Source organism: Argiope bruennichi, chromosome 10 (genome assembly GCF_947563725.1).
Source record: "Argiope bruennichi chromosome 10, qqArgBrue1.1, whole genome shotgun sequence".
In the NCBI taxonomy this organism is placed as follows: Eukaryota; Metazoa; Arthropoda; class Arachnida; order Araneae; family Araneidae; genus Argiope; species Argiope bruennichi.
Window position 1 is genome coordinate 60095151 of NC_079160.1, and position 13622 is coordinate 60108772.

General features: G+C 27.8%; 1 protein-coding gene across 1 annotated transcript in view; it reads left to right on the forward strand.

Annotated features, from left to right (window-relative positions):
* Window positions 1–467: 467 nt before the first annotated feature.
* The window catches only part of LOC129988134 (muscle M-line assembly protein unc-89-like), a 130653-nt gene continuing 117498 nt past the window's right edge, over window positions 468–13622 (forward strand). The window contains exon 1 of the mRNA XM_056096278.1: window positions 468–962. Coding sequence (XP_055952253.1) covers window positions 776–962 — 187 coding nt within the window. The 5' untranslated portion in view covers window positions 468–775. The remainder of the gene's footprint in view (window positions 963–13622) is intronic.

Below are 13622 nucleotides of genomic sequence, written 5' to 3' on the forward strand. Positions count from 1 at the left end.
GTGCTTGAAAACTTAAAATTAAGGAGAGAAGCCATTCTTTCATGTGAAATGTTTAGCATTGTTCGAAGATTTTTATGCACAATAAAAACTATAACTGATTTAAGATGATAATTTTTGGTTATATGCATGTACGAAATCCAAATATTTTCTTGTCATAAGCAATTTCAATGTTTTAAATTCTAAATTCTGAGATACATTGTCACTCTTTAAAAATTTGTGACATCTATTAAGACTATTTTATAAAACAAAACAAAATCCTAGTTATTTTTTAACTATTTAAAGAAGAATTAATTCTATTTTTATGTAATACATTTGAAAAGCCAATGGCAATCCTTTTTTGAAAATGAAACATTCGCACACCTGTTGGACAGATTGCCAAAACCTTCGCCAACCCATGACACCTTGCGCACTCCATTTCACGAATCAGTTAAATAATGGCAACCCGTGAAACTCGACAGGGAATTCGAAATACTACGGCAGACGATATTTTCACGTGCTGCTGTAAACAAACCTGATAAATAAACAGTGGCTCTTCGGATAACACGAAAATAAAAGAGAAAAGACGTGTTTCTCTTAAAAATTTATTTAATAAAAGGTCTTTGAAGAAAAGTATAAATAATTTTATTCATTTATTTTTTGACTCTTTACAAGAAAATGTATTTCATGGAATACTGAGAAATATTTTTATTATCGTTTTCGGATATTTCTGTGGATTAAATTCTTGACAGAAACTTGTGTTCCGATTCAAGTGTTGTGTGTTTTCTGATTCGTGTTCATGTGGTCACAGGCAATTTTGTGTGTTGTTCTGCTGTCGGAATGTTTTTGGGGTGTTCTAGCGAATGATGGAGTATGCTTTACGTCCGGCGGCGTGGCCGGTATCGTCATAGCAACGATTGTGGCCACTTTAGTGGCCGGTGGACTAGCGGCTGCTTTTGTTTGGTATTTATGGTTGCAAAGAAAAGGTAAGATTTCACTTTTTTTAAAAAAATTTTTTAATCATAATTTTATTAATTATCTACCATTATCGAATTCAATGATTCTGAATTTTTTAAATATTTTGATCCGCTTTCAATAAGTATTAGAATTTTAAGTAATAAATATAATGATAGTTAATGCAATGAACTTTTTTCTAGGGATCACATTTTATTTTTGTATCAACAAAAAATGATCATGTTTGTCTTAATTTTCTTAATTTTTTAAAAATTTCTTCGACTTCCTCTCTTGATGAAATGTTGACATTCTCCAAAAAGACGTTCTATGTAGGTTGAGAATCAATATAATGATAATTTAAAATTTTATTTTACTAAAGGATTCATAGGTATTATTTTACTTATACCGAACATAAACGATGCGTAATGCTATTTATGTAACAACGAAAAGCCGAAGGTGCGTTAAGGTCTTATATCCACCAGTCTTGAGAATGTAATAAATGTCAAATAGCAATGACTTAATTTTATTCTTCAAAGGAAATTTGACCGGAAAAAGTTTTAAAAAAAGATGATATACCCTAATGCAATTTTTCCTTATTTAGATAGCTGCTTTATCTTAAAAAAATATAGTACATACTCAAAAACATAATGATGAAACAAATTGTTATAGGATTTATTTTTTGTCATCTTGAATTTGATAGCAAATTGTCTCTAACAGTTGTTCGTCTACTATAAAAAAACCATTGCAAAACCGTTCTTCGCTCAATACAGTACCGACTCCGGTTTGAAAAACATAACTGAACATAACTAAACACATCTGATGAAAGCAGATTTTCAAATCAAAATCTTCGTATATTTATTTCATCATTCAGTCATCACTCACGGTCAAAATTTTTAACAATCAACTTTATTCTTGTTAATTCTAGAACATTTCTTTCTTGTATAGTTTTAATATGAAGATCTTAAAGGATATTCAAAATATATCGAGAAGTAATTCAAACTTATGTAATTTGAATATTATGAATTATTTCTCAGTATTGACTCAGTGTTGACTTTGAATTATAAAACATATCCACATATATTAGCTATTTAAGTATTTATTAATTATTTAAAAAATATTTTTAAACCTTTATTACATGCTAGATGTGATTAAATGAAAAACGATATCATAAAAGGGAAAAAAGTTTTTTTTTTTACTTTAAATGTAGGTTTAAATTTAAATTATAATAAATTATGATATAATATAGAATATGTTTCAATTTAAAAAATGAAGTTTAATAAAAAAATTTTATGCGAATGTGGATACAATTGTGGATTTTAAGTGGATACAAACTAAATAAATAATTTCAGCATTTTAAAAATAATATAATTATGGTTTAATATTAAATTTAAATATATATTATAAATATTAATTAACATCTTACATTAAATATTAATTAACATCATGTATTACTTTATTAAGTTAGCATGTTCATGATTAATGTAATTAAAATTTTTTTATTAAATCTGATAAGTGCAGTACAATTTTTTGTACTTACAAATGAGAAACAAAGTTCTTATCTGTATAGTTTAGACATTCTAGAAGATAAGAAATAAGTTGCATTTGTTCAATGCCATTTAATTCCGAAAATAGAGCAACGACATGAGAAATCGAGGTTGATTAACTAAGAAGACGATAGAATCTGCACTTTAATATGAAGAATACAATAAAATAAGTTTCTTTTTTATAATGATGCGTAAAACATAATGACAAAACATAATGAAGGTATAAAACACTGAAGGCAAAAATGCGATTAGATTATTGATATGAAGACGAATTAGTTTTTGATACATTGAGTAATAAAATGTAACATAAATAACATGAGATATATTAAGCATCTGACAAATTGATTGTTATAGTAACTTTTTTAAATAAAAACACGGAGTAAATATGTAACAGTAGAAACATAAAAAAAAGAAGTAATCGGTCATAATTTTTTGAAATTAGCTTAAAAAACATTCATTGTGCAGTTTCTATTACTGAAGAAAAAATAGTTTATTAAATAATACAATTAAGAATAATTATTCAATTAAAAATAAAAAATAAAAGTTTTAAGAATGAACTATCCAATAAAAGCAGAATTAAACGAAATCGAAAAAAAAAAATCTTGATTAGGAAAATATAATATTTAAGAGTGATCATGTATAGTGATAATGTGTTTTTTCGCATTCAAAATTGTTATCAATTCAATTGTTATAAAAATGAATCATATCAACAATTATTAATTTAATCATTATTTTATTTATTTTTAATGCATTTTTACTTCAAATAACTTTTTACTTTAAATATCTCCAACACTTTAAATATCTATTTTTTTTTCTGTTGTACTGCTAAAAACTATTCATGAAATGCATATCTCTTACAACTTAAATTTTTAACATCGAACATCTATTATATATGAAAAATAATATAATCAAACTTGACTTTATCTTCGTATCATTATTCATTCAATTAACAAAAAAAAAAAAAAAAAATCAAGAAAAATGTTGTAAAAATGTCAAAACAGACAAATGTATATAATTATATTGGAATTCACAGAAGTCTTTTTTTTTCTTTCGCAATGTAAGAAAGTCAACTGGTTCGTTCCATTTATAGTCTGAAAGAGAGAAAAAAGAAAAGAAAATAAAAATAAAGGAGTAGAACAATTTGAAAAATTACAGCTTATAATCTGAGTAAAAATGAAGGAATGTAAATAAACATTAAATAAAAAAAAAATGACGTCGTTGTTCATTGAAGTGTTGAGGCACTCGACTTTCACCTTCTCCATAAATGCTATCATTTCCGCATCGTCTGTTCCACAACACGGAAAAAGGGAACTGACGATCATCTTCCATGCTGTTATATCCAACTTGCCTACCATTCTTGTACTGAACGGTGAATGAAAAGAGCAGACGATATTAGCCTCATTTTCATTTTCTTTTTTTCTTTTCTCTGTTCTATGGAAAAAAATAAAAAAGAACTTTAATTTCTTTCTATTATTTTTTTGAAAGTTGATTGAAATTCTTTCTTCCATCTCAGAATTATTATTTACATATACATTAATTATTCATTTGTGAACCTGTTTTTTTGTTCGGAAGCAAAAATTCAAACTTTTAGAAATCGAATTCAGGTATTTTAAAATAAAATTTAGAAAAACAATTATAAGGCATCGGATATGTTTCTTTGATTAATAATATAATTACCGCGCAAATCATTTTTGACGTTTTAACAAAAATACGGTGGCACAATTAAAAACATTAACTTGATATTAGTTGCAGTACATTTTTTACACAATATTTTTAAACATTTGATCCCTATATAAACATTATTCTATATTAGGAAGTCTTGAACTAAAATTAAATAGTTATTGTTCTAGCTAGAACAATATGAAAAAGTGATTCAAGTTTTTTTGTTGTTGCAGAATTAGTAAAATAAACTAAATTTCGTTGGATTAAAGGTAATTTGTTATTAACAATGAATTCAATGAACATTGATTGATATCTGTAATATCTGAATTATAATTATAATTATAAAAATTGGTATGTTTGTATTCATAGTTAAATTATGAAGTTTATTAATATCATTTATATTTTAGATTTGACAAAAAAAGACAAAAACTCTTAAAAAGAAAGAAAACGTTCTATTTTTTATTTAAAATGTGCCGATATTTCTTGTAAATTCCGGATTTACTTTCAAATTATTTAGTCACAAAATACTTAAACTTGAAATAATTTACAAAACTATTTATGAAACGAAAATAAAACAATACGATTTTTTTAAGACAGTTGAATGATATTAATAATATCGTCTGCCATTAAAAAAAATGAAGAGAAAAAAAATATTCATTGTTTGTAAACACATTCAAAACTTTTTGTTTTTGGAGACCGCAAAATGGCAGAGGGATTTTTTTTTTAAATCGTCTCCACAGAGCAGTTTTCATTACTACTTGTGAAAACTTCAAGAGATAATTTGTTACTCTAAGCAAGATCTTTCCGGTTTAGGGCCGCTATCTCTTGCTAATCGACTGTAAAACGCACCACTTTATGCTCGAACAAACCGATATCTCCCGAGCTGATAAAACCCGTTTAAGTAAAGTCTCTGGGGCTTGAATCATGCCGGAATGGTGCCAGAATTCTTACCTTTTATTTATTAATAAAAATAAAACTTTGCAAAGTAATTGATTACTTTAATATTGTTAGATTAAATAAGTTTAAAATACTCGTATGTTTTATTGAACTTTTTTTTCCAAACAATTTCAATGAGTAAAAAAAAAAAAAAAAAAAAGGAAACTGGTAACATGTTTCCGAAACTTTCTCGCATACTCTGTTATAACAGTCTTATCCTTTATCTTATCTTATCTTCTTATCTTTTTACCCTTCCTCCTCATACAATTACTTACCTTATATAAGACCACGAATACCTTTCCTGACAGTTATGAATATAAATCTTTCGCGTGAATCTAGCATTTTTACTGTCTCTATCGCGAAGATATGTATTTGGCTGTCATTTTGCCCGCCGATTGATACAAAGATTTGAAGCGAAAACCATAGTTATAGTCACTAGATAGCATACTGAAAGTCTTTGATTTAAGTAATTGTATTTATGAGTTGTTACGTTTAAGTGCAACGTTTGATTACGTTTACGTGAATTGATTGTTTACGTAAATACGTTTTTTGCATGCTTTCTAGAAAACTATCCGTTTTCTTAAGCTTCAAACTATAGCTTGCAGAGCATCTTAAATTCTTAAAACTAAAATAATACACCAAGCAATTTAGAATTCCATCAGCTTGTTTATTCTTTCAACATAACAGCGTATCTTACAAACATTGCCAGATTCCAGAAGGTTTACAATGGATCATCAGCTATTATACAAAAAATAAACGAAATAATATTAACAAAATATGTTTATCATAGAAAAAAATCGTCTGCTTTTACTTTTTAATAATATTGGTAGTTTGGTAGTAATAAAAATGGTAGTAGTTATAAAATGTCTGAAAAGGAATCATCTGCTAAATGTCTATTAACAGATTTAGATTATAATATTTACCGAACAACGTTTGATTACGTGAATTGTTTGAATTAAAATTTGATAAGTATCTACATTTTAGATTCTAAATCTGTGTATCAAATTTTATCTGTCCAGTTCTTTGCATTTTGTAGCTACCGAACTCACTTGAACTCGAGCAGTTAATCAGAACAGACTTACTGTGAATGGATTTCTTTCAAAATTTTATCGAAATCTACAAATTTGATTGTAATTTCATATACCATTTTCATCTGCCTAGTTGTAAGTGTTTTTGAGTTATCGTGTGCTCAGGCAAACCTAATACCAAAAATGTGTTTTTCGGATTCAGAGATGTCTGAAATTTTGAAATTCGTCGAATTCTCGTGTTCGAATTTTTCTGACGATTACAATACTTTCTCTATACTTCGTATATGAGAACGAAAAATGAATGCCAGAATGGTACATTCTTTAGAATATATAATCTTTGATGTATTGTCTAGAGATTGAAGTAAAAAAATAATTCAAAATTCTTTCAAATTACAAGAGTTTTAATATAAAATCATAGATTTTTTGGGAAATTTCCATCTTTTCTTCAAAATATACGGAGTGCATAACTTTACAATGGTTCTTTATTATGCTTATATTAAGGTTCATTCCCTTGAAAATGTTATAAACCAAATGTATGCCGAGTTTTAGGCAGATATATTTAAAAGCATCTTAGTAATCGTGTTTGAAAAAATGGAAATTTATGGAAAAGTTACAGTTTGAGAAAAACGAGTTTTATGTTTCTTATCTTCAATGCAATGAAAAGAGTATTTCTTTTTTTTCTTTTTTTCAACATTTCCTAGTTTGATAGGCATTTTTTCTTTCTCTTGAACGTAATTTATCTTTTTTAAAAAGTTTTCCCTATTGGAATTTTTTTCTTTGCCTTTTTCTTCATTCTAACGCACATATATTGTGATCTGTTATTAGTAGATTTTCATATTTCTTCTGCTTTTTAAACTTGAAAATATTCTTTAACTAACCTAGAAATGTATTATCATTTAATATTTACTATGAGTATGACATGAATACTTTTCAAGCTTTTATTATCTGAAATTAAGATATTTTGATGATTTAGAATTGTCTAAACGATGCCATCGAAAGCAAGAAGATTCAAACTTAAAATATTTCAAAATAATATCTAGTATATGGTAAAAGAGTTGAAATAGGAAAAGACAATAATTTTTTAATAACGTAAATGAAAATAATGAAAAAATTTATTTATAGAATTGTTTACAGTTCCATTTTCAGCTGTGAAGTTCTATTAAAATGTTTGTAATTTTATTTCTAATTATCCTAGACATAAACAAAAACGGTTTTTAGAAGGTACCATAAAAAAAAAAAATTCGGCCTAAAATTAGTATACAACATTAGCAGATATCTTAAACAAAACTATTTTAATGTATTTTTAAGTATGCAAATTGTAAACAGCTTTGTTTTTCAGTCATTAAATTAATACGTTATATACAAATTTAATTTTTCTTCGAAATGACCTTTAATTTCATCAATTACATAAATATTACATAGGGACTGACCCCAATTAATCTAGATTATTTGAATTCAATCTAACTAAAAAAAACGGGGATGGTATGTTGAAGAAAGACTTGTTATTATTATGATAAAGAAGAAAGAAAGAAAAAACAATATATTTACAAGTTCAAGTTTGTTATTATTTACTATTTCAAAATCCAAAGCGGTTTTAAGAGTTGAAAATAAACTGTTTTTGAAAAACTGGCCATTATATTTTACTCCACTTGTATGAATGTTGAATGTTGCATAATTTATGAATGAGAATTTCGTTTTACACATGATCCGAGCACGTAACCTTGCGGGTTTTTTTCTTTCTCACTAGAAAATTCTAAATTAGACTATTTAACGGAACGACGCATTGCGATGTAGCCATTCCGATTCTACTGGTAACGCTAATAAACCTCTCTGTTTATCGTCTGATGGATTGCGCCGACCGACTGAATGAAAACTGCCCTTGCGCACCTCCGGGGGTTGACAAAATGAGGAAGACCTTGGAGTGAGGAATGCGGCACGGATGCACAAGCCTCTGGGCTTTTTATCTCTTTTCGACTCGTTTGGAGGTTTGGACTACGACGAAGTTCTAGGTTAGGTAGGTACATTGGGAACGATGTGTCCGCAGAGTTCAGCTGTTATTTTTTGGTAACAGTTAGGTTTTCGCTGTGTAATTGGTGAAGAAATTTAACCTGTTCTGGAATAACAATGCTGTAATAAAGCATCAATGTTGTCATAACTTCAGTTAATGTTGTTCAGTTGCTGTCTCGGCAATCCGATCAATCAGATTTAATCCGAAAGCCTTAAATAGGCGGGACGTATTAGCCAGTGTGGTTACAATAGAACTTGGAGGCCGTAAACATAAAGAGTGGTTGCTATATGGTGCTTTATTAATGAATTAAGTAAAAGGAAAGAATTTTCCAGAGAGATAATGTATGATAACTGAGTATACTTAATGGAATATGCATTTGCAAAAGCACGCCAACGCAGTTATAAAAGTAACATCTAGAAAATGAATGGTATCATTTCAAACAGCCAATCCTTTGAAGACTTGCTTTAAGTACGGCAAAGATTTATTGCTGATATTGCTATCAGGGCGGATTCTCGATTAGGTAGCTACCTAAGGTCTAGTTACCGAATATATAAATTTGTACAAAAACACAGATTCTATAAATCGTAATATATTAGGAAAATATTAACGCTCAATCAAGAATAATTCATTATGTTCCTATTTGCTCCATTACGTTCATTTTGTTATTATAATAATTATGAACATCGAGTGTCTCTGTAAATAGATAATAGTGTCTCGGAACATGGATACCGCGCAGTCATAATAAATAAATATAAACATGTGCACCTTCACAAAGTTTTTAAAATAATAATAATAATAATAATAAAGACTAATCCAAAATAGTTCATGCAATGAAAAGTGTGAAACTAAATGGATTTACTAATTAATGTAAAGGGGCCTCGTATTCTTTGGTGCTCATAGCTGCAAAATGTCTATGTCCCTTACTGCTTGCCGTTGTATCTGTCATGCGACTTACAGTGTTGTTATTCATTTAACAGTGTTTTGTGATCGTGTATTTACATATTTCATTGTGTTGCGCATTCTATCTGATGCATTCGTTCCTTTTGCTTGATGATGTCGTGTCCGCGTTACCACGGAAAAGAGGTGCAGTTGCTTCTAAATGTAAAGACCCCTGAGCACCCAAGGTCAGAATTCTGACTTCTTGCTCATATGAAGATGAAACTCACACATTCGCTTGCACAACCCCTTTTTACAGAGGGGCACATTCACACACCTCACAGATAGAACACAGATGAAGAACAACCATGTCCGAACCGGGATTCGAACCCGGGACGCCCAGATCACGGGGAAGATGCGCTACCCCTATGCAAGGATGCCGGCTTCCTTTTGCTTAATTCATATATAAAGAAACCCCTATAGTGGTCATCTTTTGTGTTTTAAAATCCCATCTTTTTTTTTAAAAACCTTGTTTCTGTTTGCCTGACATACTCTTGAAGATTGGCAATGACGCTTTCAAATATCTTTCATACAAGTTTGTTATTAATACGGTTCACTATTTTGATATGACAATTTTGTTGGTTGTATTCATTTTTAAAGCTACAAGAGAACTAAATATTTAATTAATGAAGAAATTATGTGCACATCCGTAAATGCTGAACAGATGAATATGTCTCGAATACTACCTGTCTTAATTTTTTCTTTTTTTAAGACTACTTTCACCAATTTTTTAATTAATTAATATTACCTTTTTCAGCTTATCATTTGGATTTAATTTATATTAACTTCTCATTTTGAAGTAATAAAAGGACTATTTTAGAATGAACATCGTAATTATGAACAACAGTCAGATGAAAGAACCTTATATAAAGTCAAACTCCACACTACTCTAGCTTGTAGGCTACCAGTTGGAAGTAATTAATCTTTATGACAAGAATTTTCAATTGAATTTCTTTTATTCAGTTATTAAAAATTAAAGACAAACTTTTACTTTAGTGTACTATTCAGTTACTTTTTGATCCAATTTTCGCTGATATTTATTTCATAAAAAATAAGAATTAAACAAAGTTAATTTATATTTAGAGAAGAAATTCCCTTAAATTTCCAGCCTCTTATCCGATACATCATAGCATTTTGATACTTCAGGCGTGATTTGTCTATCTTGTCTTTGTCTAGCTGGATCATTAGCTGTTGCTTCGGTGCATAATAAATTTTGCATGTAGTAGTTTATTAAAAAAAATGTCAATCTAGAAAGAAATTTGTGTTATTAAGAATGAAAGTGAAAATTCAGCTTTGAAATTAATGTAAAAAAGAAGCAAAATTTGCTGTCATAATTCAGCGCTTAAAACACGCATCTGAAAAATTTGATAAAATAAAAATTCGGTTTGAAATTGAGCACAACAAATTTGAATTGAAATAAATATCGAAAGTTAATTGTTTTTTTAACTTTTGACGTGGTATAAAAATAGCTCTTGTGCAATAATAGCTCTCAAATTACTGAGGAAAAATTCAAAGTTTTCCCCCAATAATTAAACATTTTTTTAACTTCTCAATTTGAAAATTTCTTTCCTCAACTTGGCTCTCTTGCAGAAATATTTTTTCCTCGAATCCTCAATTTTAAGTTTTCAACTCCTCGATTTCGATTGATTTTTAATTGAAAATGTAATTAAAATTTTGAAAAACCTTGTTCCTACTATTTAAGAAGTAACTATGTGCCTAATTTGATAGTTGCTTTATAGAGCATTATGAACGATTATTGCATGATGATGTCATATAGCACAATTTACAGATGGTATACCAGCTTTTAAACAACATCATATTAAAATTCTTTGCAGCAAAATTATTGTGCTGTGTTCAAAAAATTAATGTTAATTTGCACTACAGTATAATGATATTAAGTCATTTACTTTGTTCAGACAAAATTTATTTAGTTTCTTTTAATATTTTGTAATAATACACATGAAATTGTTTTCATATTGTATAGTGAATCTAATATCGTGTAGTAAAACACATGAAATCGTTTTCATATTGTATAGTCAGTCTAATATCGTGTAATAAAACACATGAAATTGTTTTCATATTGTATAGTCAGTCTAATATGACAAAATTTATTTGGTCATAGGCTAAATAAATGTATAGTGAAAAGCAAGAAAACTTTTTCATATTATATAGCCAGTCTAATATCGTGTAAGGAAACACATGAAATCGCTTTCATATTGTATAGTCAGTGTACCTATTTTATTTTAAGTATATTGCTGTGAAAGCATACTCGTTGTTTCAAGGATGAATCAAGCACCTAGCTCCTGTAGGGTAGAAAAAGGGGGAGAGGAGAAGTAACCCTTTTTTTGACATTGCAGGGTTCGTAAACATCCACTCGAATGGGCATAAAGTGAGCAGAATAATGTCAAGGTTATGTGTTTGGAATGTTAATTCTGTTTACGGAACGCTGCCTAATACGATTCGTTTCTCAATTTGCCAGACGATTTCTTAACTTGCACACCGCAGAGAGTGCGCTTGCTCTCAATGAAATTGAAAGCGAGGTAAACACCTGCGTCCATAGTAGAGTATGATCTGTTAGTTTTTTTAAATCAACTAACGACATACAAAAAAAGTTGAGATTTTTTTTAAACATAAAAAAATAACAAATAAATATAAGAAGAATATGCAGAATGAGAAGAAAATAATTAAAAAAAAAACCCCAATAAACAGGATTCCGAAGTTTTGTTCTCAAATGCTATAAAGAATATTTTAACTTTTATTTTGATTTTAAATGAAAGTGACGAAATGGCCTGATATTTCACAATTTATCCCGAACTGTCCCATTCTTTTAGTATCAGTGCATAATTCATATTTAAAAAAATTAATTAGCTTTATTTAGAAGTTAGTTGCAGAATGATTCTCTTTCCTAGCTTTTGCAATTCATATAATAATTCGATTCCCATGGTATATTAGTGCTATCAAAAAATTTAGCTTCTATCCAATTTAATGTGAATTGCATATTGCCATTCGTGGCAATTCAAGTTCACTTTCTGATTTCTTATCAAAACTGCTCTGACAATTAGTACAATTTTCGTTAATTTTCAACGAAGGAAAAAAATCACGCGATTAAATATTTAATAAAACAATGAAAATAGCTGAAATTTCATTGTAACCATGAAATCACTTGTTGATAATCATGAAAATAATATATTTTTTTAAAAATTGTCATTGATATAAAATTTTTAGATTAATGCCACATTAAAAATACATTATTTTAAAATCTTAAAACAATTTAAATAATATTTTTGGAAGCTAGTACGAAAAGATTCCAAAATCTCATTGAAATTAATTAGAAATTCTAATTATCTCCAAATTGCACATTCCCACCCTCTAAAGTACAAAGTATTTGCCAAATTTGGTAGCTGCAAGTCTGTTTTGTCGAATGTAACACGTACAAAGACATACACATACTTGTTCCTTCATTATTAGTTGATATTTTCCCATAGATTTTATCCTTTTCTTTTGTCTAAGTCTTGAATTAAAGTTCAGAAATTGTAATTATTTTATATATTATAAAGTTTAGAAAGTATAATTACTTAATATTGTGAAATTTGAAGATGCAAAAAAGAGCAGCGCAAAATTACAGTTTTTCAATTTTAATTTCTTATTTTAAAACCAACAAAAGACAATCGTTAGCTCAAACTAAGCAATGTTTGATCATATCGTGGCGCCAGAATCACTTGTTTACATTTCAGCAACTGCTCAAATTATAACTTTATATTTACATGATCATTTTTATTTACAAGAAATTTTTAGTAAACAAAACTTAAAACTATTTTGTATGCTTTTAATCATAGAACTGCGCATAGATAAATATTTATTTATTATTTTTATTTTTACATCGAATTTTTTGTATTCTAAATTACAATAAATTCTGCTTTTAATTTTTAGATAGCATTCATGCTTGTCAGAGTTTGAAGGAAAAAAAACTGTAAATTTCTAATGATGCTAAACTTAGAAAAATGTAATACAAAACTGAAATATACTTTAAATGAATCTAACAAACCGTGATATGCTATATTTTAATCAACATGGAATTTTATAAATTGTATAAAAACATATTGTTTTCAATAAATCCAAAATTTATCTAGACATATAACTGATTTTCTAGTTATAATTATTTTAAACATAACTAGGAAATATTATTTTCATTTATAAATATATTTCTGTATAATATTTATCGAGATATTTCTTTTCATGACTATGCCAATAATGCTGTAAAAACTATTACTAAAATTTTTGTACTGAAAGTTCAAACACAGAATAACAATATAAGTATTGATAAGTTAATTTTATAAAAAAAATAGAGTCAATAGTTTGAAATATTCATTCTATTTTATTTTTATATTAAAAGCAATTATATGCATAGAATTATAATATATATATTTTTTATTTTTGAGAGTAGTTTTCGGTTTTGGTGATCTTGTTTTTGGTTGATATCTCTTGTTATATTTAATATTTTAATTTACAAGAATAATTATTAACAGAAAAATATTAAAGGGAGCTTCTTACATATTCTGCAAAGAGTTTAATCCATTT